Source organism: Macrotis lagotis, chromosome 5, assembly GCF_037893015.1.
Source record: "Macrotis lagotis isolate mMagLag1 chromosome 5, bilby.v1.9.chrom.fasta, whole genome shotgun sequence".
NCBI lineage: Eukaryota > Metazoa > Chordata > Mammalia > Peramelemorphia > Peramelidae > Macrotis > Macrotis lagotis.
Window position 1 is genome coordinate 60,703,101 of NC_133662.1, and position 26,358 is coordinate 60,729,458.

Below are 26,358 nucleotides of genomic sequence, written 5' to 3' on the forward strand. Positions count from 1 at the left end.
CACTCTAAGGGACTCAGACGCCAGCTGGCTATTCTTGGATGGCTGGAGCTGGTTTGCTCTGATGTAGCCAGTTTATGCTGGGGGACCTTTTTAACCCTGGTGAAACAGATCTTTCCCATGGATCTTCCAGGTTGTTTTGGACTGGAAAATTGTTTCACGCAGAACTCTAAAATTTGGTAGATATTTGGAAGGGTCTGGGGGGGGGCTTATGGGAATTCTGCCTTTATTCTGCCATTTTGTCTACAATCTCCTAGATTTCTTTTTTAAAAGACCATGCCTTAAACCCAAATCACTCTGGCTTCATGGATTGACTCTAGGCTAATCCCCACTTGGTCATTGTTTGAGTATGATTGGTTCAGAGTAATGTAAATAGCACCTTTTTCAGTTTGGGGCTAGAAACTCTAAGGGTCTTGTTTTTGGTTGTTTTTTCATTTTCTTAACTAGGTGAATGAGGCCATTTTGGGCCTCATTTTCCTTCCTAAGCCTTAATCACTGAATGAGTATTGCCTCAGTCAAATTGAGACCAATTCAAGACCAAGGGCTTCCAACTCATCCAGGGCCATCTCCAGTTATCCTAATCTATGTCTTGCCACTAAACCCAGATGGCTCTGGAGGAGAAAGTGAGGCTGGTGAATTTACACATTCCTCCCTCATTTAAATCCAATTTACTTACATGTTATGGCATCACCAACTTGATGCTGTGGTACTCTTTGAGAATAAAGGACAAACAATAACAATCCTGTATCTTTCTGTTTCAAGTGTGTGTCATGCACATTATGCTGTTAGATTTTGGTTTCTAATCCATTCTGTTATCTGTTCCCATTTTATGGGTTAACTCATCTCACAATTATAATTACTTTGTATTTTTTATGTCCCTTATTTTCTTCTCTCTCTCTCTCTCTCTCTCTCTCTCTCTCTCTCTCTCTCTCTCTCTTAATTCTATCTTTTCTCAAAAGTCTGTTTTGCTTCTACTTTAATCCATGCTCCTTTTTTATCATCTCCCTTCCTTACATATCTGTTATTCCTTTCCCCTCCTATTTCCATATTGGGTCAGATAGATTTCTACATCCATTTCTGTGTGTAGGTTTATGTGTATTTTTTCCCCTTTGAATCAATTCCCATGAGAGCAAGTTTAAAGCATTACCTGCTATTGCCATTTTCCCTTCCATTCTAAAAACTCTTCCTTATATGCCTCTTTTCTGTGAGAAAATTTTCTTGATTCTATCTCCCTTTCCCATTTTCCAGTGTATCCTTCTTTCTCACCTCTACATTTTTTTGAGATTATTTCAACCCAATCAACTCACACATTTGTTCTATGTTTAAGTAGTCTCCTTTGAATAGACTTAAATAATGATAAAGTTCTTAGGAGTTACATGTATCTATTTAGGAATGTCAATAGTTTAACTAAGAGTCCCTTATGATTATTCTTTCTTGTTTATCTTTTTATGCTTTTTTTGAGTCTTGTGTTTGAATATCAAATTTTCTCTTCAGTCCTGGTCTTCTCAGGAATGGTTCAAGACCTCGATTTCTTTTTTTCTTTTTTTAAGGTTTTTGCAAAGCAAATGGGGTTAAATAACTTGCCCAAGGCCACACAGCTAAGTTAATTATTAAGTGCCTGAGGCAGGATTTGAACTCAGGTACTCCTGACTCCAGGGCCAGTGCTCTATCCACTGAGCCACCTAGTCGCCACTGAAATAAAATTTTAGTCTATATTTTTCCCTTGAAGGATTATACTCAGTTTTGCAGGGTAGGTTATTTTTGGTTGTAATTCTGGTTCTGTTGCCTTCTGGAATATCATATTTCCTGCTCTCTACTCCTTTAATGGGGACACTGCCAAATCTTATGTGATTGTATCTGTGGCTCCACAGTATTTAAATTGTTTCCTTCTGGCTTCTTACAAAAATTTTTCTTTTTGACCTGGGAGCTTTGTATTTGGTTATAATATTCCTGGGAATTTTTATTTCGAGATCTCTTTTAGGAGGTGAATTTCTATTTTACCTTCTAGATCTAAGATTTGGGGCAATTTTCTTTGATAATTTTTTGAAATATGATACCTAGGATCTTTTTCTGATAATAGTTGATTAATTCTTAAATTATCTTTCCTCAATCTATTTTCAAGGTCAGTTGTTTTTCCTTTCTAATATTTCACATTTTCTTTCTTTTTTTCATTCTTTTGACTTGACTTTGTTTTATGATTATTTTTTTTTGTAGAAAAACAATTTATTCCATCATAAGCACTTACAGTTAGTTATGGACAGTAACAGGCTGCTGGTTGGACAAGTTACCCCAAAGGACATCGTATAAAATGAGTGGTCAAGGACTAATTCCATTTGTGTGGAGTTTGTTGAAAAAACAAAACCATTTTTTTTTTAAAGAAAAAGGAAGAAGCCACCAAGAATTAATTTTTAAAGTACATGTCTGCTACCAATTGTTTTGTTTTCAGATTACTGGGTAGTCTACCAGTAGTACACCTATCAGGTAAAAACAACTTTTTTATAACCTGGTGGTCCCAAGTTAAAAATAATCACAGAAAGGAAAGAAATAATATGAAAATATAACTCAAAAAATATACTAGCGAGTAAAACTATATGAGGCAAACAAAGATATTTTGCAGGTACAACTACATTTCACATGGCTGTTTCTCCCTCACCAGATGAGAAGTGGAAGGAGGGAATAAACAAGTCATTAGGGAAGGAAAAAACATTAAATAAAACAAAAAAAATTTTAATAAGATATTTTGATTGGTTACAGAGGAAACCAGGAAGGGTAGGCCAGTCTACAATAGGATAAACTATACCCTAGAAAGTCAGCCATGCCAATTTTAGTCTTTGAATCTCCATAAACAAAGGGAAACGAGTTCAGATACAATGCTAATACCTCAGTGGCTCAGACTCCTCGCTTGGATATAAATCCTACCCCATTCTAATTTTATTAAATTAGTCCAAAAAACTTGCATTTATAGCTTAGGAAGAAAAATAAAACACTCATGGTCCATTTTCTGTGGCTAAATCAGATTTCAGAGCTGGATTTGCTCATAAAAAGTTCTTGGAAAAAAATTAAATATGGGTCTGTGGCTCTGCTAAGTCACCCCCTCCCCCCCACAGTTAATATTCAGAAATCATTCACTCTCTGGGTTAATAGAAGAATGTCTGGACGAAAAGTCTGTCTCAAAACCAGTGTTAAATCAATCTCAGTTTGGGAAGAAAGGGGAGTCTAAAAATCAGCACCAATGCAGACATGTCTAGGACCCTTGTCCTTCTGGATCCACGCTTCCTTCAGGGTCTTCATCATTGTATATATTCTCAGCCATCTGCCAAACTTGCATGATATTGTCTTCTGATACAGAACAAATAACCCAAGGTTCATTGGGGTTCCAAGAGAAATCAGATATCTTGGCAGTGTGACCACCATGAATAAACTAATTCTGGTGGTCCATCTTCTGCATCTTCAGGGGACTGTTCTTCTCCAATTTTACTTAAGTCCCAGACATTTAGCCTGTGATCAGTGCCACTAGAAGCCAAGATAGTTTCGTTGTGGGGAGACCATTGAACCTGGAATATTTCATCTTTATGTGATTCAAAGGAATGCAACTTTAGTTTCAGATTTCTAAGATCCCACAATGCGACTGTCTTATCAGCTGATCCTGTGGCAAGAATGAACTCACTATGAGGATTGAAAGAGAGACAATTTACTTCAGCAGTGTGGGCATCCACTGAGTGACTTGGTTTAGAAGTATTGTTTGACCGTGTGTCCCAGATCATGAGCTTCTGATCATCAGCAACTGATCCAAAGAGAGATTCATGGAGCAGGTGCCAAGAAACATCTTCAACTACTGCTGTATGTCCTGTGAATATGGTCTTTGCATCCACTACTTTACCTTCCTTTGGAACTGCACTGATGTCCCATAAGCAGATGGTATGATCATCTGGTGCACTAAGCAAGTGTCCACTGAGATTTGGGTTCCACGATAGCCCATAGCCCTCCTTTTGATGTCCCTGGAGACGCAAGTCTGGGTTACACTCCCCAGAAGGATCTGGTTTCGAAGGGTGCTTGGTGTGGTCGAAAACAAGAAGATCACTGGATGGAGTCTTTGTTGCAATGATACAAGGATTCTGGGGCATATAATGGGCCCTGTTCATTTCACCTTCATGGTTGATCTTGATTTCAATCTCAATTTTCCTACTAACTGAACCAAAGCCTCCAAATTCTCCTTTCTCACTGTCATAGTGAGAGGCATCAAACTGAGCATCATCATTAGGAAGCTGCACACTAGCTGTCATAAGACAGTTCTGTTCATCTGATGTGTGTGTACCCAGGACAAGTCGATGAATGCTGAAATCCTTCCCTTCAGGTCTGGTCACATCTGGAAGCCACTGTGCAGTTAAGCTGGGCCACTCAAGGGCATGGGTCATCACTAGGTCATAGAGAAAAGGAGTATTTTTTTCCATATTTTATATTCTTCATTGATCACTCGTTCTTCTACAGCATCATCAAAGGCTGCTTCCTTGTCGGCCATGGCGGGCGCAGCAGCGGGGCCAGAGCAGCAGGTGAAGGGGCCAGGGGCTGCCGGGTTTTATTATTTTTTGAAGCCCTAAAGAGTTGTTAGCTCAGTTGCCTAATTCTAATTTTTTTTTGGAATTATTTTCTTCAGTGAGCTTTTGTGCCTCTTTTACCATTAGGCTAATTCTATTTTTTAAGTTGTTATTTTCTTCATTCTCTTTTCATAATGTTTTTGCATCACTCTCATTTCTTTTTCCAAATTTTCTCCTATCACTCTTAACTCTTTTGCTTATTGTTCTAGGAATTCTTGCTGGTCTTAGGTTCAATTTAAAACACACTTTTGTCTTTTGAGTTTCTGTCTTGGACTTTCCTGCTATGATGCTTTTTTTTTTTTTTGTCATTTGTTCATTTTCCCCAGCCCATTCTTCACTTTGAACTTTGTTAAAGTTGGGTTTTGTTCACTTACAGGTAGGGAGCCACTGTCCCAAACTTCAGACTTTTTTGTGTTGCTATTTTCAGAGCCTGTTCTGGGGTTCTGCATATTTTTGGTGCTTCAAAAGTGATATTATTTTGGGAAGGGTGTGGTTACTGCTCTCCTACTCTATACTGCGGTTTATAATCAGGAAGGACCCTTGCTCCCTCTGCAGTTGCAAGTATTAGTATTATTCTTATCTCTGTAACTTTGATCAGATCCTGTACTCTCTTACAGAGAGCAAGTAGCAGCACTCTTATTCTAGAAGTGTGATCCAGAAGTGCTAATGGGCAATAGAGTTATCAATCAACACTAAGTACACCCAGAGTCAGCAAAGGGTCCCCTGTCATCTCTTTCTGACAAGCTGTCCCAACCTCTCACCTGTCTCTGGATGGAATCTTGGTGTTTCATAGAATCATTTTAGTTTCCATTTGTCCAATTCTAATTTTTAGACCCTTTATTTTTATCATACTGTCATTTCTGCATATATCTATTTACTACATTCTTCATCATAGACAAATATACCCACCTACTCCCAACTGAATTATTCTTTACAGCAAAGAAAAATAGTTAAGCAAAAACAATTTGAGTGTACATGCCATCTTCTGCTTTCATCAGGTTCACAGATTATTTTCTTCAGTTAACTTTTGAGTTTCCTGTTACTAAACCTGCTTCCTAAACTTGCTGCTGTTGATGTCAAGGCTGTCTCCAATACCTACCCCTGGTGCTCCTGCCATGCTTTGAGCCTTTACCCACCATAGTATTACAGACCTTTCCTGTGAACTTGCTGTGTTAGGCTGGAAAAGTGTCTCTCTCTCTGACCTTTTGTTTGCTCTGCCACTCCAAAATTTGCCTCCAGGTTTTATTGTTTGTTTTTTGGAGGCAATTGGAGTAAATGACTTGCCCAAGATCACAAAACCATTACTATTATTAGTCCTTTCTTATTGAAGAGGACCATGTCAACCAACCAAGTGATTGGTGGTATGAGTTGCACAACTATATTTATTATAGTGAGGGGTATGCTGTGCAAGGCACCCTTCTTACTTGTATTTACCAGGATCATTACATCCCAGGTCTGATTGATAGGAAACAGGACCTTTGGAGATGTTTTTTGGGGGGTGTCTCTTGACCTTGAATTGGTTTAGCTTCTTCCCATGTCAGTGAAGCACCAATATTTGGCAACAGAACGCAGCAACCTAATACATCCTAAACTGTCACTTGACAGACCAATTGTCACCACAGACAATGGTTTACAAAACTAGGGTCTCTTGAAGTGTTATTTTGAAATTGTTTGGAGAATGTGAAAGGACTTTAGCTGGATCCTGGCCTGTATTCTAACATCTTAAACTAATATTCTTTAGCAAAGGAAGAATATGCATTTCCTTCTTAGCTCTAGATTGGCCAATGATAAATTATTTAAAATTTATTAAAAATGACATAATTATAAAAATAAGTTTTATCAGTACCCTTTATTTTTTATCATACTGTCATTTCTGAATATATCTATTTACTATATTATTCCTCATAGACAAATATACCCACCTACTCCCAATTGAATCATTCCTTAAAGCAAAGAAAAATAGTTAAGCAAAAACAATTAATTTGAGTGTACATGCCATCTTCTGCTTTCATCATTTCCTAACTTTAGGAAAGTTTATTTCATTATCTCTTCTGGAGGCTTACTGGTTTTTCAATTGCTTAAAGTATGACCTCAATTGCTTAGAATATGACTTTTTAAGGAGCAATGAAATTACCTGTGTACAGACATATAGAGTTCTTTCACATTAGTGTTCTAAAAATCACCAGCTACATGCCACATGGTTGGAAGTTAGTCATGATTCTCTAACTAGGTCTTTATTTGGAAATGAAATTGCTAGAGATCAGAAACAACTCTATATTTTGCCCACAAGATGGTGCTAGCAATTCCTCATTTTTGCCGATTATAAATAATAGTCTTCTAAATCAATTTTCTTTTGAGAGGGTGAAGAAAGATTTTTTATTACATGTAAATCCATTTAACTTGAGTATTTTTTCCTAGGTTTTGAGCAGTTATTTTAAAACTAAGGCCATGGGAAATTAAAATTAGATTGTTGCCATAGTGTTCAAGATCTTTTACATTTACTTGGTGTCCAAAAACAGCAATTTCACTGATAGAGCAGTGTTTAGTTTCTTTGGTTGCCTAAGGTTCTATTTATATCAATTTAATTCCATTTTATTTGCTTTGGAAAAGGACATATTCAGGTTCACAGATTTAGTGTTGCAAAGCAGCAGAAAGGGACCTCACAGACCATTTAATCCAAACTCTTATTTTTTCCAGATAAGGAAACTAAGATCCAGGGGAATTAATTGACTTATACATCTTATTTCTAACTCCCCCTCACCTGATTTTCTTTTTTTAAAAAACATAAAAACATCAGTTTGTTATTGATGAAATATGTTGTCTATTGTTTTCCACATTTGGAACAGAATAATAACTATCCTCACAATTAAAAAAAATCTGTGGTTTCTTCAGTTATCAGTTTCTAATCTGTCTAACTTAATAGATAAGTCAGCATCACACAGCTAGGTCACTCTCAAACAGACTATCCAGTGAATCACACTGGATGTGAATTTAGAAATATATGAGTTCTATTTTTTGTAGGGATTTGAAAAAAAGGAAAAAGTCAAATTACTCCTCAAAAATCACCAAAGAGTAATCCCTACACAAAAATGTTCCATTGACTAAAAGCCTATAAATAGATATATAAATATACACATACATATACATATGTAGCTAGAAAAGACAAAAATATTTTAAAAAAGTGATATTAACTTATTTCATGAAGATGAACTGAGTCTAAAATAGATTGTGAGAGCAATAAAGTTGATGTCCTAGACTAATGGCATCTAAAGGATGTTTAAAATGAAGGCACTGAAAGTTTGATAGAACTTCTTACCTTACAAAAAACAAAAACAGTTTCATAGATTTTATTCTTTTGGCCACTGAGGTTAATTAATATAACATTCCTCATTAAGTTTTACTGTCAGGCAAAATAGCATAGTCAAATTATGTCACTCAAAATGAAGGATTTTAACCGTTAAATTTGCAAATAAAAGTATAATTTGTAAGGAGGGAGGATAGATTATTATCAGAAAAGAAAGAATACAGGATGGGTCTCAACTATTAACTCATTTTAGCACCAATCTTAAGACAATGACTCACTCCTATGACCATTTTAAATTTATACAAGATGTCTCTGGTTTGCCATTAAATCAAATTACAAGAGGAAGTTTATGACCAAACCAAGGATCTAGTATATAAAATTAATAGTCATGAGAATGGAGTGGGTAATGAGAATTAAGGTGTTTATGTATATATTTAGAAAATGACAAAGCATTTCCACTAAAGGTCCAAAAAAGAACATGTTTAGTGGAAACTTGAGCACTGGATTTGTAGTCAGAGAGTTCTCTGAGGAGTGGGGAACATTTAAGAGGAAGTCAGAGTAATCCCTATCTGGAGCTAGCCATTGCATAGATTCACTGTAAACTGGCAGAGTGGGGTGGCTAAATGAATTGCTGTATAATTTATAGGAAGGGAATGTTGCTGTGACATAAGCACAGTTGAGTATAAGAAACTCAGAGACAAATGCAGGCTAAGGCATACTGATTTCACTTTGAAAAATTAATTTTTTTCTTATGTTTTTTCTCCTTTTGTTCTGATTCTTCTTTTGCAGTATGACTAATATGGAAATAAGTTAAACATGATTGTGCATGTATGACTCACTGTCATGGGGATGGGAAGGGAAGGGAGGGAGACAGAAAAATGTGGAACTCAAAAACTTGATAACTGTCTTTGCATGTAACTGTAAAGTAATAAAGAAAAAATAATAATAAAAAAGAAACTCAGAGACACTTGTGAAGAAGGACTCACATAAACTGATACAGAGATAGGAAAAAAGCAGAACCAGGAGATGGCAATAACTACAATGATGAAATGATTAATGACAATGAATAGAATTAGTTTTGGAGAATAAATGATGAAGCTTACTTTCCTTCTCTGTTTAGAGGGATCATGGTTATGAAATGTTTTATGAATCTACCCTAGATTTTAGGTACTCTGTGGGTTTAAATCCACTGAAACCCATAACTCCTAAACTGTTTTTACATTTACTATTAGCTAGATCACATAATTAGTTTGAAGTAAAAGCATGTAATGAAATAGCATTGTAAGAAAAGTAGTCATAATAGTTTCCCTGCAATAAGAATGGAGACTCACATTAGAGTATATATTTGAAGGGTTATATACATAGGGAAACATATGGGGCTGGGTCACCAATTTAGGAAAAAAGACATCTATGATTCTGCAAGACTTCCAGCTTTTCTAGGGATATTATTATATTCCTCTCTGCTAGGATTGTACCTCATCTGAGTTATGATATTGTTATTCCCCACCTCTTTCCTGAACTTCAGTACTCTCCAGCAGAGGTGCTACATTCTTTCCCATAAGAGAAGTGGGATATATCATCTCATTTTTTGTTTATTTTCAGATTCTAAACTTTCATTCTTAGGAAGTCAGGACCTTCTAATGTCTGGGCATTGGAGCCAAAAAAGAAACATTAGCTGCTTTCTCTCCATAAAGAGAGAGTTGTCTTTAAGGGGCTAAACTCTTAGAATATAGAACTTTGAGTCAGCTTATTTAGAACCTTAGGTCTTCTTTGAATTCATTTACTCTTGCTTACCAGGATCAATATTTCTGTCCCAAGTCTCTGATTCAGGGTTAGAAAGTTATCTTTAATTTTCAATAGTATTTTCTCTCCTTCCCTACTCAGGGATTCATTCCTTAGAACAAACATCTCTTATAAAAGAGAAGGGAAGATGGGAAAAAAGTTAAGGAAAACCAAGCAACATATCAGTCAAGTATGAAAGTATATTCAGTTGCGGGGGTCCAGCCTCCATGGGGGCCTTGGAACCTGACAGGAGGGATAGAGTCGGCAAAAGGAATTGAGTCAACGCAAGGGTTTGAAGGCAGAAGCAGGTGGACTGACTATCTGCTGCTCAGATTTATTTTTATAGTCTCAGAATCATACATGCATCAAGCAAGCAAGCTAAGATCATTTCCTTTGTTACAAAAGTTTATAATTTTCATTATCAATCATATAGTTCATGTGGTTACAAACTTAATCATGTAGTTCACGTGGTTACAAGTTTCATTATCAATCATGTAGTTAATTAATTTTTATCCCTGCTCAGACTGTGATGACCTCAACCTGTCTGTTACCTTGTTTGTTGCTGCATTGTAAAAATTGTTAATTCATTTAAAGTTATTAATTAAGCAATTCATTTAATGGAATGTTTTTTTATGTTTCTGTGTATGTAATGTTTTTTGATATGCTCCTTTGACAACCTATAGTAAGGGTAGTTATCTGTTTTATTCAAGAAATTTCTCTGGAAATCTTCCTTTATAGTCCTTCCACTATTAGGATGAGTAAGTTTTGCAATCAATATTAGTCCTACAAATATTGGTATACATGGAATCCATATATATATATGAAGGAAATGTTGTTCCATCAGCCATCAGGTGGTGTGGCCGCCTTGAGTCTTTTTGCCACGACTATGTCAAGCAGCTTAGAGACCCTGGCTCCCAACATGCAGTGTTGCACGAACATTATCTACCACTTTTACAGTGAGGGGAGTATTTTTTTAATCTTTCCATTTACAATATCATAGTCATGTATTGCCTGGTTCTGCTTTCTTTCATAAGTCTTCCATATATCTTCATAATATTATTTCTTAAGTTATAGTAAAATTCTGTTAATTCATGTGTTATCTGATCATTCCTCAATTGATGGGCATCTATTTTTTTCTAGTTCTTTGATATCTTAATTGGCAACTGAAAGAAAAAATCAAAAGGTTAAGGTAATAAAGGAATAAGAAAAGTAATGCAAAGATAAAAATAACTGTAAAGTATCATTCTAAAACTTTACTTGAGGTAAAAAGAATTCAGAAGAGAGAAACTATGAAAAAAGAATATGGAAGATTTCTTGTTTATATGGGAAGTTCAATACAACCAAAATGTAAGATGAATCATTATTAAAATGAACATGAGAATGGTTACACTAAAGGAAGTAACTAAAATTAGCCTCTCTATAAAATGAAAAGTAGTATGGAAGAATAATGTCCATAACAATTAATTCTTTTTTTTACATTTACATAAGTTTTATTTATTTTGAGTTTTATAATTTTCCCCCTACTCTTACTTCCCTCCCTCTACACCCCACAGAAAGCAATTTGCCAGTCTTTACATTGTTTCCATGGTATACATTGATCCAAATTGAATGTGATGAGAGAGAAATCATATCCTTAAGGAAGAAACGTAAAGTATAAGATAGCAAGATCAGACAATAAGATATCAGTTTTTTTCCTAAATTAAAGGTAATAGTCCTTGGTCTTTGTTCAAACTCCACAGTTCTTTCTCTGGATACAGATGGTATTCTCCATTGCAGACAGCCCCAAATTGTCCCTGATTGCTGCACTGATGGAATGAGCCAGTCCATCAAGGTTGATCATTACCCCCATGTTGCTGTTAGGGTGTACAGTGTTTTTCTGCATAACAATTAATTCTAATGCTTAAAAATAATGTATGAATTACCAGCAATGCACTTTGTTAGCATCCTATCAAGTACAAGCCTGATCCTCCCTTTCTTAGCAAAAGACCTTAATATCTATTACTAAAGGATGAGAATACTAATGATCTCTCCAAATATAGGTAAATTACTTTTTTTTATATAAATCATTCATAGTTTATATCAGAGGAAAATCCATAAACAACATATTGTTTGTGGAAATGGGGGAGGGGAGAAAGGTTATAATGCCAATCAAGACCAGATCACTATCATAAAAATCCTCAGAAGGGTTATCTTTAAGGATTCTGGACTCAGTGATCAAATTATATTATGTAAGGAAACAATGATGATTATGTAACAGCTCACTGAAATCTGTAAATATTTAATACCTCTTCACTGTCTAGGAGACATGACCTAGAAGTTAGAATTATCCATCAGAACCTTGCTATCTTCTAAGGATTGTTAGATGGCAAATCTTTCAGTTAGAAACATAAACCTCAAAATATCCTGGAGAACTCAACCAACAATGAACCAGACCATCATCACAGACTAAATTATTCTCCAGACATATTAAGACATAAAACTGATTCATAAAAATCCATCTGATAATTTTATTAGATATTGCCATACTAACTATTCATTATTTCCAAGCTACCTAGAACAAATGCCCTTCAAAGTATGGAGACCTGGATGAGGAAGTCAAAATTATGTAGGAATAAGATGAGGAAATATCATCCTTGTCCTATTTGCTGCTGGAGTTTTGCCAAGGATTCTTTCCTTGAGCTTATATAGGACAGATTGATATCCCATTTATTATTCAACCCCAAAGTGCAATTTTCCACTTGAGTAAAAATTTGCTGAATACTGATTATAAAGCAATAATAGCAGGATAGAGACTTGTTCCATTACTATTTCTAACTGAATTCAGGTGAAGAAAAATGGGATGAAGGGTGCCTAGGTGGTGCAGTGGATAAAGCACTGGCCCTGGAGTCAGGAGTACCTGGGTTCAAATCCGGTCTCAGACACTTAATAATTACCTAGCTGTGTGGCCTTGGGCAAGCCACTTAACCCCGTTTGCCTTGCAAAAACCTAAAAAAAATGGGATGGTGACAATGACAATGTTGATGCTGATTCTTCTTTTTCATCCTCCATTTCCTGCCCTTTCCCTCCCTTTTCTCCTCCTACTATGAGAACACTGTCATTAACAGACAAAACTGATGGTCACCATCATTTGGACATAACACTGTTCCATAAAAATTTAGGAGAATTGTAATAGAAGTCACCATGTTAATATTCATTACTCTTACTCTATGTATAATACAAAGCTGTCAAAATATAAAGTCCTAGTTAAGAGAAATCAAAGATATGAAGAAATTATGTGGGAAGAGGATGAGGCACATGTCACCTCTGTTGTCCTGGAAGGTACTGGAGTTACTTCAAAGATGTTTCCATTGAGCCTGTAGAGGATAAGCTTATCCCCAAACTTATTTAGTTACCAAAAGCAATCATTCGATCCACCTGTAAAATTGTCTGCAAAGCACTAGACATAAGAAAGTATGGTGTAGTAGGATAGCAGTAATGTCCCAGACCATTTCTATTTGAACTCTTTCAAATTTCAGATTAGAAGAACAGGAACAAACATTACCATAATCACAATTATAATAATTAATTATCATTATAAATGAACATTAAATCACATTTACCTTAACTCTATTGACAACAGGAGAAATTTTATGTCATGATAAAAACAAATAGAAAAAAAAGAATAAGAGCAACAACAGCAATAATAATGAAGCACCTTTTAGTTTACAAACATTTTCTTCACAATAATTTGTGATTTAGGTACAAGAGTTTTCAAACTTTCATAATTATCTTGAAGATGACCTTTTTAAAATGTTACACATATATTTTTAAAAATCACTGAATTTTTTTCTGAAAAATAGAATATAAATATGGGAAGTTGAAATTGAAAAAAAGAACTTGCCAAGTCAAGGTAAGTTCTTAGCCATATGTTCTCTATATATTTATCTCACTATCCTTTTTTTTCCTCTGTACGTACCTCATACCCTGACTTTGTCTTTTTATGGAGAGTGCATCCCAGATTTTTTGACTACTCTTCTTTCTGTGGGGCAGCTAGGTAGGATAGTGGATAGAATACTAGACTTGGACAGGAACTTATGATTTTGAATCTAGTCTCAGATACTCACCTAGCTTTATTATCATCATAGGCAAGTCACTCTATTTCAGTTTCCTCATCTGCACAATGGAGATAAAAATAACGCCCACTTCACAGAGCTGTTATGAGGATCTATTTGTAAATTTAGGTGACATAAAAACAAAAGATTTCAATAAAATTTAAAAATAGAAATAAAAACAATATAAATTTAAAGATATAGCTGAATTCATGGATAACAAAGCAGTTTTAAAAAAAGCTGCTGTAGGGGGTGGCTAGGTGGCACAGTGGATAGAGCACTGGCCCTGGAGTCAGGAGTACTTGAGTTCAAATCCTACCTCAGTCACTTTCTAATTACCTAGCTGTGTGGCCTTGGGCAAGCCTTGCAAAAACTAAAAAAAAAAAAGTTGCTCTAGACTCAAGAGAAGAGCCTTGGAAAAATTTCTATGTTTACTGGAATCCCAAACACCTAATTTTAATGGTAGGTCTACCACTAACTTGACAATAGGCAAGTTTTTTTCTTTCTTTGGACCTCAGTTTTTTGTCCTGTAAAATGACTAGATGTAAAAACTGACTAGATGATCTATAAGGTCCTTTCTGATATATTATTTTCTTGTATTATGTATTAGTCTCTGAAGCAGATACAAAGCTAAATAGAGCTTTTTTTCTTAGGTTGCTATAATCTATTGAAGGAGTTAAGGTATTGACAATAATAATTATGAGACAAAAAATTGTTTGATAAATGGCCTAAAAGGGATTCAAATAATGTGTTATGATACTTATGAGGAAAAAGCAAAAAAATTTCTTGCTGAGAAAACCAAACAAATCTTCATGGGAGAACTGAGCCTTCACAAATAGAATTTCAACAGGGAAATACATGTTGATCTGATTGCTATCAAAAAAGAAAAGCTCATTTGGACCAATGGAGGGATGTATCAGATCCTTTTTATGTGAAACATGTCTAGAAGATATGAAACATGTCTGGAAAATAGCAAAAAAAATCCAATTTGACTAAAACACAGTGCACATCAAAAGAAATCATTTGAGATAAAGCTGAAAAGTAGGTTGAGCCCAGATTTTAAATGGACTTGAAAGTGAAATTAAGGAATTTGGACTTTGTTCTCTAGCGAGCCTGTAAAGGGGACTTGATTGTGAGTGGCATAATTAGAGTTATGGTTTAGGAAGATTAATTTGGTAACAATGAGTAAACTGAATTGGAGTCAGAGATCAGGTAAGAGGCTATTGCAGGATAATTGTGGTAGTGGATGGATGAAGGGACTGACCATTGAAGGTCCAGGCTTTAGAGCATGCCTGAACATTCTTATTTTGATTACAATCAATTTGATCTTCCTGATGGATTTTATAGATTATATTGAATATTCCCTGTCTGATTACATTGCAACACCTAAGGGGGTGTGGTATGGAGCCATGTGGTGATGAGGACTCTTCTGGTTGCCTGAAGATTTGACATCTGATCACTGTAGATACAATGTACTTGTTCACGTACAAAAGGATCTGATACATCCCTCCATTGGTCCAAGTCAGCTTTTCTTTTTTGATAGCAATCAGATCAAGAACTGCTCAGATCTGCCAGGCAGTAGGAGGACAGAATGCCTCAATTCCCATGTAGCAGAGAGGAGAGTTTCCAGGTAAGACCAGGAAAGCTATTAGAGGTCCAACTGGCAAGCACAGTCAGCCACAGTCATAGGAGAGTAAGTAGAACAGCTGAAAAGACTTGCTTAACCCAATCCAGCATGGAATGGCACTGTTGACTGAGTATTGATCCATCATGGATGTCGTGCTTTGAAGTGAACATGGTGGTGATTCCACAAAAGTAGAAAAGGTTTCCTAGGAAGAGATCTCAAGCTTCTCTTTGAATCCAATTGCAGAAGATAATTAAATTCCACACCTGTTGACTTTAAGGACTGGTGGAGGGTCACACTCTGCTCATGTCTTTTTTGACTGACAATCTTTCCTGAACCTACCCACAAGCTGAGTTCAGTGGGTGAAGGTCACAGTTCATGCAGTCACCATCTACTGAATCGGTGAGTTCTCCCTTTCTTTTAGCTTGGGATATTTATTTCTGTTATGTGCTGCTTGACATTCTCAGTTTCAAGTGTCAACTGTGTCCATCAGACCATCAGTTTGAGCCATGGAAATCTTGGAATCAGGACTCCAGGTGGGATGGTGAAGCCAGCTCACTAAGGGGAAACCCTAACAAAGTACCTAAGCTTAGAGCCTGAGGGGGCTTTTGGACTTGGAATTTGTGATTGTGCTCTATGGGAAGGGAGCCTTAGCTGTGAATCTAATCTCCTTCCCTGGCCTAAAGTGATTTGGAGTCACCTACTCCAAAATCTGATTTATAAAGTTGAATCTTCCTGACTCCAGGCCCAGCCCTTTATCCTCTGCACCATCTATCTGACAGCCATAAACTATAGAGATTATTGTTGGGAAGAAATCCTATGATTAAGGCCTATTTGTCTACCCCCCCCCCCCCCCCCCCCCCCCCCCCCCCCCCGCCAAGTATAGGTTTGTTGTAAGACTGAACTTAGCTTATCTATCAAGATGGGTCTAGGGCTTCAATTGCTATTCTTGAATCCCTCTTAGGTGAGGCTACTTAGCTCTCAAATAACTCTGAGAGCAATCTTCCCTTTCAATAAAGGGAATCATTTTCATCCCTGTTAGAATCAATCACTCTTCTGCTGAAACATTCCTACTGTATTCATAGTCTAGATTTGTTTCTTGACTTTGAAAAATAGTTTCTTTATCCATTACCTACAGTTGGAACATCATCCTCTAATAGGCTATTGGTCAGATGGGGACAGCTAGGTGATGCAGTGGATAGAGTACTGACTTTGGAGTCAGGAGGATAGGAGTTTGAATTTGACCTCAGACACTTGGTACTTATTAGCTGTGTGACCTTGGGCAAGTCACTTAACCCTGATTGCCCTACATCCAGAGCCATCTCCAGTGGTCTTGATTCATATCTGGCCACTGGACCCAAATGACTCTGGAGGAGAAAGTAAGACTGGTAACTTACTACAGAACTTCTCTCATTCAAATCCAATTCATGTGCTTGTCATGGCATCACCTTCCTAATGTCACAGTCCTTTTCAAGAATGAAGGACAGACATAATCATCATTTGTCAGATCAGAAGTCTTATGCTTTGGGTTTCATCATTTAGAGGGGGATCAACAATTTAGTGAAAGACCAGAATAATCAAAACTATTTCAGAAACTGCCATATGAGAAGTGATTGAAAGAACTGGGGATAGCTTGGAAAGGAAAAAAATTGAGAGGAATATCTTTTTCCTTATATATTTGAGGGGTTGTTCCATAGAACAGAGTAAGGAATCTTATTCCATGTAGTACCAGAGGGTGGATTAGTACAAATCTGTGGAAGTTAAATGGAGACAGTTTTCAATTCAATATAAAGAAAAACTTGTAATAACTAAAACTCTAAAACAATGGCATGTGTTACCTCAGAATGTTTCTCTGTGTGTGCATGTGTGTGCATGTGTGTGCATGTGTGTGTGTGTGTACACAAACTGAGGATAGATGAACATAGATTAGTTATATCAGAGAAGAAATTTTTGTCCTGGGGGAGGGGAGAAATTTATCCTGGGAAGGAGGGAGTGACCTTTTTCTAACATTCTACACTGTATGACAACTTGAGTTTTTTCCCAGTTCTTTGATTCCAACTCCTCCAAAGACCATAAACAGATGATTGATCTAACCAGAGTAAGATTTTAGCATATTTTTTATGAATATAATTTGAGGTATTAATTGTAACTAAAACAGGTCTTGAGATGACATTTTGGAAAGAAATTTGTGAGCAGGTCATTCTAGTTCCTCAATTGTCTGAAAATAGCCAAAGTCCAATTATAATTCAGGTTAATTTGTGCCATAATTGATTTTTGTTTCAGACCTATACATAGTACCTCTACTAAGGGAAACTGCACAGGACTGAGAATATGGATCCAGCTCTGCCATTAATTAACTGTGAAACTTTGATTGGAAAAATCAATCTCCCTCAGTTTCATTTTCTTTAGAGACAATGCCGTCTAGGTGAAAGAACTCTGGCCCTGAAGTAAGGAGTGACCTAGGTTCTAATCCTCCCTCTAGTACTTAATAGAGAGTGACCCTGGACAGGTCTTTCTGAATCTCAGTTTCTTAATTTGTAAAATCGATGCATCTTATAAACCCTAGGGTGGTAAATGAATGTCAGTTTTTATTATTAAAATTCAGGCAAAGCTGCTTTTCTTTTTTGTATGAAAAGATAAGGGGTGGTGGCTGAGTTGGTGAAGTATGTCGGGAAATGACTTGATGTTAAAAACAAAAGACAAACTAAAAAAAAATTCAGGCAAGGGTAAAACTAGTTTTGATTATAAACTTTTCTGCAAAATCTTATGGAGAATGGTAGTTTATAATCACTCTCATAAATAGGGAGAAATAGTAGTGAAAAATAATTTTATTGAAAGTTTGGTGAAAAATTCAATAAACCAGATTGCTCAGGAAACACTGAAGCATACAAAACTGCAAAAACATCAAAAAAAAAAAAAGAAAGAAAAATAGAAAAAACAGAAGCAATCTGCTGAAAATCATATAACAAAGTGGTTTGTTGGTTTTTTTTTTCCTTCATCCACTCCAGCTATCTGTTTTGCTTACTTGGATATGATCTTGTTTTGTTTCATTTTTATTTTTTCCAATTGATTTTTATTTTATTTTTCCAATTACATATTTTGAATTGAACATTTGAATTGAACATTCATCCACATGTATGTGCATCTTTTTAAATTTCCTTTCACCCTCCCTTCCCACCTCACCTCCCCTCAGTGACAAATAGTCTGGTGAATATTATACATACACTTTTGTGTTTAACATGTTTTCAGATTAGTCATTTTCTGTATGAAGAATTAGGATTAAGGGAAAAGAAAGAAAGCCATGAGATAGGAAAGAGAAATGGGAAAACTTTTTAAAAGTGAAGGTAGTGTTCATTCAGATTCTATGGGTATATTTTTTGGGTTTTATTTTGTTCTGTTTTTCTTCCTCTGGGTGTGGATATAGCATTGTCCATAGCAGATCTCCTAGGGTTATTTTAGCTCTCTGAATTGCTGAGAGGAAGCTGCATTGGTTACTAAGAACAAGAGCTGGAAGTCCTTCCTATTGCTTTCCATAAATCTTCCTGCCAATGCTCCCTTCTACTTTCTTCCTTTTGCCTGAGATCAGAGATATACAAAACATAAAATTCATAGGAAGATAATAATATTAGAACGCCTATAAACAAAAGCTCAAAGAAGAGTGGAAGATATATATTGAGGGAAGTATGGTTGCATGACTACTGCTGTAAGTATGAGTGGTGGAGGTTCACAGGAAGAGAAAAGGAAAGATTTGGAGTAGTTACCATGGGGAATGAGATCAGGAATTTACTGATTAGGTCAGAACAGAAAGATTTGTCCAGCAGCAGCAAATATGTAACTGATGATACATGTACATAGGGATAACTGTAGGGAGGGGTTATTGTTGAGTCAGTTGGTGGTATCATTCTATCTCACTTAAACATCTCTACTCAAGTAGTCATAGGCTTATGACAGCGTGAAAAACCCTTAATCAGCTTAGATATCTTTGAAATATCATAATAAGGGGTGGCTAGGTGGTGTAGTGGATAAAGCACCGGCCCTGAAGTAAAAAAAAAAAGAAATATCATAATAGAATTATGTTCAAATAATTGAGAAAACTTGGTTACTTGCTTTATGGTCATAGCTATAACATAGAAAGCCAGTTCAGAACTGAGGCATTTGAATGTCTGGAAGTTTGGTAGTGGAATCCACAGCCAAACTCTAAAAAAAGAATCATTTGAAGAAGGGATGAGAATTCTGATCCTTGGATCCACTCTCAGTCTCAGACTCCTTACTTTGGAAGTACTTTTGGAAGGGCATCTCTACAATAGCTGATGACCACATCTGCATTGGGAGCTAAAGATTAAATAGAAATGATGAAAGGCAGTTTCAAGGCTCTGGTGCTCTTGTTCTCATCCCATTCCTGATGGGAAATTTTATTTACTCTGTTTTTTATCTGGTCTGCATATCCATTCCCTGATGTCTGTTTTATTATTGATTCAGATAAATGGGTTTATTTACGTTTTTGTTTTTTGCAAGGCAATGGGGTTAAGTGACTTGCCCAAGGTCCTACAATTAAATAATTATTAAGTGTCTGAGGTAAAATTTGAACTCAGGTCCTCCTGACTCCCCAGCAGGTGTTCTATCCACTGCGCCACCTAGCTGCCTGAGTTTATTTGCTTTTAAAAAGACAGGCAAAAGGACATCATAAAAAGAATGCTAAATTGGGATTCAGAAGTTGGATTTCATATATGAATCTGGTGGGTCACATTTATGCAGACACATAATATACTTAAATCAAAGATCTCATTGTGTTTATTCATTGTTGTCTATTTAAAAAAAAAAACCTTTGGTTGTTTAGAATTCAATGTCTCCTTAAAGGCCTATCTCAAAAAATTTCAGATTTTGAAGAGGCTTCAAGAGTCATCTAGTTCAATCCATATCTCTATAATTTATCTAACAAATGATTCCCTCCTCCAGATGACTTCATTTAAAATATCTGAAGCCATCCTATAACATCTCCTCTATGTCTTTTCCAGTTTAAGCATTCCCATTTTCCTCTTGGGGCAGAAAAGCCAGACCTAAGAAGAACTCCAACCATGTCTCAGAAGGAAAGGACTTCTAGCAACTTGAAACTGTATTAACTATTTACTTTACATGATCTCTAAGCTTGAACCTTACTTTTTTTGGACTTTGTATATATATATATATATATATATATATATATATATATTTATATATATATATATATATTTTGTATATATATTTTGTATATATATTAGTGTCACAGACTTTGGGGAAGGGGGATGTTTCTTACCAACTATTCCTCTCCTATATTAACTTAGTAAATGCCTCTTTCTAAAATTTAATTTTGACTGTCTAATTGCTATCAATTGATAATCATAAAGACAAGTTCACTAGGGAATGGGGAATTTAGTTACAGCATTAGAAAAATCATCCTCCAACTCCTCGGGGCTACCTTAAAACCCCAAGACAACAAATAGTAGCAGAATTCTGGTGATTTAGATTTGTTTCATTGGTATTGCTAGAGTAAGTCTGGTCAAACCAGTGAATATTTATTAAGAATCATGTGCTTCATATGGTAGATTTATAGCAGGTGAAATGAACTTGATTTTATGATCTTTCCAATGAAATTCAGGAATAGTGGAATAGTGGAAAGTCATTGAGGTTAAAGTGTTAGCTAGTGAAACATTAAAGTGGCGACTATAGACAATTCATTTCACCTCTCTAGGCCTCAGTTTCCTTATAAGTAAAATAATGAGATTGAACAACATGACCTCTAAGATTTCCTTAAAACTTCATCTCTGGTATGGAAACAAGGGAAACCAGAGTGCAGAAGATGAAGTGAGAGAATGGGCATGGGCCAAAAGACAGGAAATCTAGGTCTAGACAAAGAGCAGGTTAAGAGTAACTGAGTATAAAGCTTGAAAGTTGTAGTTAAAGCATAGTCTCAGGGCAGCTAGGTGGTTTATTCATTGACCCTAAAGTCAGGAGGTCCTGAGTTCAATTTGACCTCAGACATAAAAATGCTTATTTAGCTGTTTGACCTTGGGCAAGTCACTTAACACCATTACCTTGTTGCCCCCCCCCCAAAAAAAAAGAAAGAAAAGAAAAAGAGAGAGGGGAAAAAAAGAGTAGTCTCAAAAGTTCCAGTTACTGGAGAAGGTACAATTCTGAAGCATGGTGATGTGATCATGCTGGGATGTTGCTAAAGTAAAGCAGCAAGGGGGTCATTGGAGTTGATCAGGTTGAGAAACTATATGGTTAAGTTCTAAAAGGAGTTGTAGTTTACTAACATGAATATTCATCCAGAAAGGTAACAATTTGGTGTGGAATAGAAAGGAAGAACATGAGTCAAGTACTACAATTATTTTAGTTGGGTACTCAGCATTCCTAGAGCAAGTTTGTATATATCACAAAACACTACTTCTAGGTAATAAAATGTTAATTATCAGAGATAAACTGCAAATTTTTTTTTTTAAGAGTTAGAAGGACTCTGAGATGTCCTTTCAAGGCTTTCATTTTTTTCAGATGAATAGATTGAGACCCAGAATGGGAAAGCCACAAGGTTAGGAAGTTAATGGAATGCATAAAAATAGAAAGTAGTCCTGATTTCCAGGTGCCATGTTGCAGCAGTAGATAGAATAATAGGATCACATATTTAGAGCTAGAATGGTAGAGGACATTGAGTCCAATCTTTTTTGGTTGAAGAAACTAAGACACAGAACTGTTGAGTTGCCCAGGGTCATACAACTAGAGACTGAGGCAAAATTTGAACCTATATTTTGCATTGGTTCTTAAACATGGTTGATTTGAAGACTATGATAGGTTTATCTTCTGTCCAGTTTCTGGAAGGCGTCATAACTTCCCCATTCTCATTCCTGTATGGGAAGGTGGAAATGCCTTCTTCTCTCTGAAATAGTGACTACATATTAACTTTCATACTTTTATACTTAAATCTATACCATTCAAACTGTCTTTAGCCTAGATTCCTATCATCCCTTAGTGCATTGGACTAGACCTTGCACTCAGTCCACTCCCTGATTCTTATATTTAGCCCATTCCAAGGGGAAAAGGAATTGCACAGAAGGAGTAACAGTAATAGCTGAGGCAAGAGTGCAATGCTAGGGTTTCCTAGAAGCTGAAATGGAGTAGTCATTTAACCACCTTTCCCAAAAATTCAATCCTGCCAGGAGGGTAGCTGCTGCCCAAATTTAGGAGAGACACAACTGACCATCTGCAGGCCATTTAGCAGGCTGAAAAAGGGTGGAACAGGAAAGGGAGGAAGAAAGTTTTTGGGCTGGGTAAACCACAGGTTTTCAAGGTGCTATTTTTTTTTTCTTGCTCTGGCACATAGTTTTATCAAGAAATGTCATTTGATGACCTCTTTCCCTCTGTATATGCCCCCCCCAAAAGATCACTCATTACAATCCCTCTCCCAGTATCAATTAAAACATTTTAAGTTGTTAGAACTAAGTGTGCCCGCTTTTCTACAGTTCCTGGCAAGTCCACTGCTTTTATGGTGTAGTCATGGTGAAACTTGAGTCATCTGAGGAGTGCCAAAAAGGCAGAGAACAGAGTAGAGGGATAATAGCATAAGGAGGATAAAGCAGGGGGATGCTTCCACAGGTAGTGTGCTTATCAGATCTTAACTTGGCATCCAAAGGCAGAAATTCTGCCACTGTAAAATCATTTCATATCTAAATAGATTTTAAAAACCACATTGGGCATATGTAGGCTTTACAGTTTGAATGATCATCTTGCAGTAAGTGAAGATGGCTATGTAAAAATACAGCAGTTAAAAACATTTTTCTAATAGATTTTTTTGAGAGTGCTAACTACTTCTATTTGGATCACAGATCGGGAGCTGGAAGGCGTTTAGCTATCATATAGCTTAACTCCCTCGTTTTATAGAAGAGGAAACTATGGCCTATTATACAGGTAGTTAAGCCCAAATTCAAACCCTCTTCCTCTGCATCACATTTTCTTGTGGATGAGCTTTCCATATAGTAAAAAGTATAAGAAGTTAGTTCGATTAATTTAATCCCCACCAGAAAGTATTTCAGAATCTTGACTGAGAAAATCCCAGCAACATACTCTAAAATTCAAAGGAAGGGGATAAAAAATAACATGCGGAATTTTGTTCTCTTCATACACATTTCAACACAATCCAGAAAAGATACCTGTTAGATGTGTGCGTGTGTGAGCGGGGGTGCTTGTGGGTGTGAGTATATGTATGTCCATATGGTTTACCATCTCTCTGGGATTCTGACTCATAATCGAGGAGGCCAAGGGATCGATTTTTCCCCCCCCACTTCACAAAGTTTCTCAGCACTTGATTTCTTTTCCAAGGGACAAGTCTGTTTATCCACTCCAGACACAGTCGGGAAAATAGTTGCTGTTTCTGAGAACAGTGGTGTCTTAATGTAATGTTAGTCTCCGGGAGCTTGGGCAAGTGGATCCCCACTGGAGATCGAGAAGCTCGCTGGGGTGCTGATCCACTTCGGGGCCTCCCGCTTTCTGGGTACCGGCAAGTCGCCACCAGGTCCGTGCTGCCTGCAGGAGCAGCCTGGGCAGGAGCCGGAGAGGATCTCCAGCCCGAGGGCGGCGGGGAGGGAAGGAGCGGGGCGGAGCCACGTCCAGAGGCTCGATTTAGCTCTTCCACTGCCCCAATCCGACGCGCCCTTTCGCACGGCCAAACCCAGAGGAGCAGGAACCCCACAAACTGCCGAGGGAAGAGGGAGGTGGAAGGCTGCAAACTCGCTGCACAGTCCGCGAGCTTCTTCCGAAGCAGGATGCTGCTGCTGCGGCCGCTGCCGCGTGCTGCTGCGAAAATGAGGTGCCTGCTCCTTGCTCCCCACCTTCTGTGCCTTCTGTGCCTTCGGATCCCGTCCTGGGCTGCTGCTGCAGCTGCGGGGTGAGGAGGGTTTGGGGAACCGGGGTGGGGAGGGGCGAGGAGGCAGGATGAATGAAGGGGAGGGGGAATGGGAAAAGGGGAATTGCCTCATCAAGGATGGGGGTGGCTGGGCGGGGAGGCCAGGCGCGAGCTGGGGCCCCGCTTCTCTGCAGAAAAAGAGGCAGAATCTAGGAGTTTCGAAGGACAGGCAGGGCAAACTTGTATCCCATGAAACGGGCCGGAACTGTAGTTCTCTGTTTACTTCTCTTTGAATCACTCCCCAACTGCTCCCCCGCCCCTCCAGGCATTTTACATTCTGCAAGCCTGAGCTTTCCTGGGGGCAGTCATTTAAGATCATAAGTATGCTGCTCTTTCATTCAGTCATAAATTCACAGATTTGGAGCTGAAAGGGATCTTAAAATCCTCATGACCAACTCCCTTAAACGCAAATGGGGAAACTGAGGCTCAGAGGGGTGAAGGGATTTTCCTAGCCCCCCCCCCCCCACTAATGTGTCAGGAGTTGGAATCTGAGTCCAACTCTTGGGAGTTCAATGTTCAACACTCCCCCTTCCCTCCTCCTTCCTCCCAATGTACCATACCTGATTATTTTACTCAACTTATTATTATTTAGTGCCTGATTCCAAACTTGTCCTCCTGGAGGACATCTTTCCCTTTGTGACTTTTTGTGGAGTATGTAGGTGTGTGTATATATTTTATATATATATATATAATATATACACACACACACATATATATATGTTTAGTCTGATCTTTAGCATTGTTAAATTCAGAAATGAAATAGATATTCCACTAGACTATTAAAAAGTATGACTCTAAGAATGGTCTGACTTTACCTCACATGTTATTGGGTTCAACACTATATCTCAGAGGAGGTACCTCCCTTCCCCCATTGTTCAGTTCTCTTTTGTAAGTTCTTCCCATTAGAGGATAAATTATTTGAGAAAGAACTAACCCTCTTTCCCTTCCTCCCTCCCTCCCTCCCTCCCCTCCCCTTTTCTTCCTTCCTCCCTCCCTCCCTCCCTCCCTCCCTCCCTCCCTTCCTTCCTTCCTTCCTTCCTTCCTTCCCTCCTTCCTTCCTTCCTTCCTTCCTTCCTTCCTTCCTTCTCCCCAGCACTTCAGGTCGTTGTTCAGTAGGTTCTGACTCTTCCTTACCCCATGGACCACAGCAGCTAATACTGGCCATGAGGTTTTCTTGGCAAAGATTCTGGAGTGAGTTGTCATTTCCTTCTCCATTATTTTTCATTTTACAGTTGAGGAAATCGAGGCAAATAGGGTCAAGTGACTTGCTCAGGGTCACACAACTAGTAAGTGACTGAGGACAAATTTGTATTGGGGACTTTTTTTGACTCCAGGATCGACAATATTCACTTGAGCTAACTGCCTTCTACCTGGTCCATCTTAAGTTCTTAATAGAAATTTTGTTGCCTAGTAAATAGAGTGCAGGGGAAAGAGTGCTTAGACCTGGGGCCAAGTCATTTAGTTTGATTTGTTTGATTCTGTTTCTCAACCGTAAAAAGGGAATCAATTATAGCACCTATCTAAAGGGAGGTTATGAGGAGCAAAAGAGATAATATCTAGAAAGCTGTACAGGTGTGGCTTGTATACAAATGCTTATTCCCCTCCCTCTCCCATACTGCCTGTCTACTCTAGTTTGTGTCAGTCCTAGCCGACTCGGACTCTTCTTTCTTGACTCCTATTTCGTGGGTGTTTTTTTTTCTTTTTAGGTTTTTGCAAGGCAAACGGGGTTAAGTGGCTTGCCCAAGGCCACACAGCTAGGTAACTATTAAGTGTCTGAGACCGGATTTGAACCCAGGTACTCCTGACTCCAGGGCCGGTGCTTTATCCACTGTGCCACCTAGCCGCCCCTCGTGGGTGGTTTTCTTGACAAAGATACTGCAATGGTTTGACACTTCATTCTGTATCTCATTTTTACAGCTGAGGAAACTGAGGGGAAACAGGCTTAAGTGATTTACCAGGGTCACACAGCTAGTAAATGTCCAAGGTCTGATTTGAACTCATGAAGTTGATTTTTCCTGATTTCAAGTCTTGTGCTC

The 26,358-nt window shown here is 37.5% G+C and overlaps 1 protein-coding gene and 1 pseudogene across 2 annotated transcripts in view; one reads left to right on the top strand and one right to left on the bottom strand.

The window, feature by feature from the left end:
- Positions 1-3,144: 3,144 nt before the first annotated feature.
- On the bottom strand, positions 3,145-4,531 carry LOC141489713 (histone-binding protein RBBP4 pseudogene; annotated as a pseudogene).
- Positions 4,532-24,075: 19,544 nt separating this feature from the next.
- CD109 (CD109 molecule) overlaps positions 24,076-26,358 on the top strand; it is a 163,777-nt gene continuing 161,494 nt past the window's right edge. Inside the window, exon 1 of one of the 2 annotated variants that reach the window (XM_074237331.1) lies at positions 24,076-24,304. In XM_074237331.1, coding sequence (XP_074093432.1) covers positions 24,183-24,304 — 122 coding nt within the window. In that variant the 5' untranslated portion in view covers positions 24,076-24,182. The remainder of the gene's footprint in view (positions 24,305-26,358) is intronic. The other variant, XM_074237330.1, reaches the window with a different exon arrangement.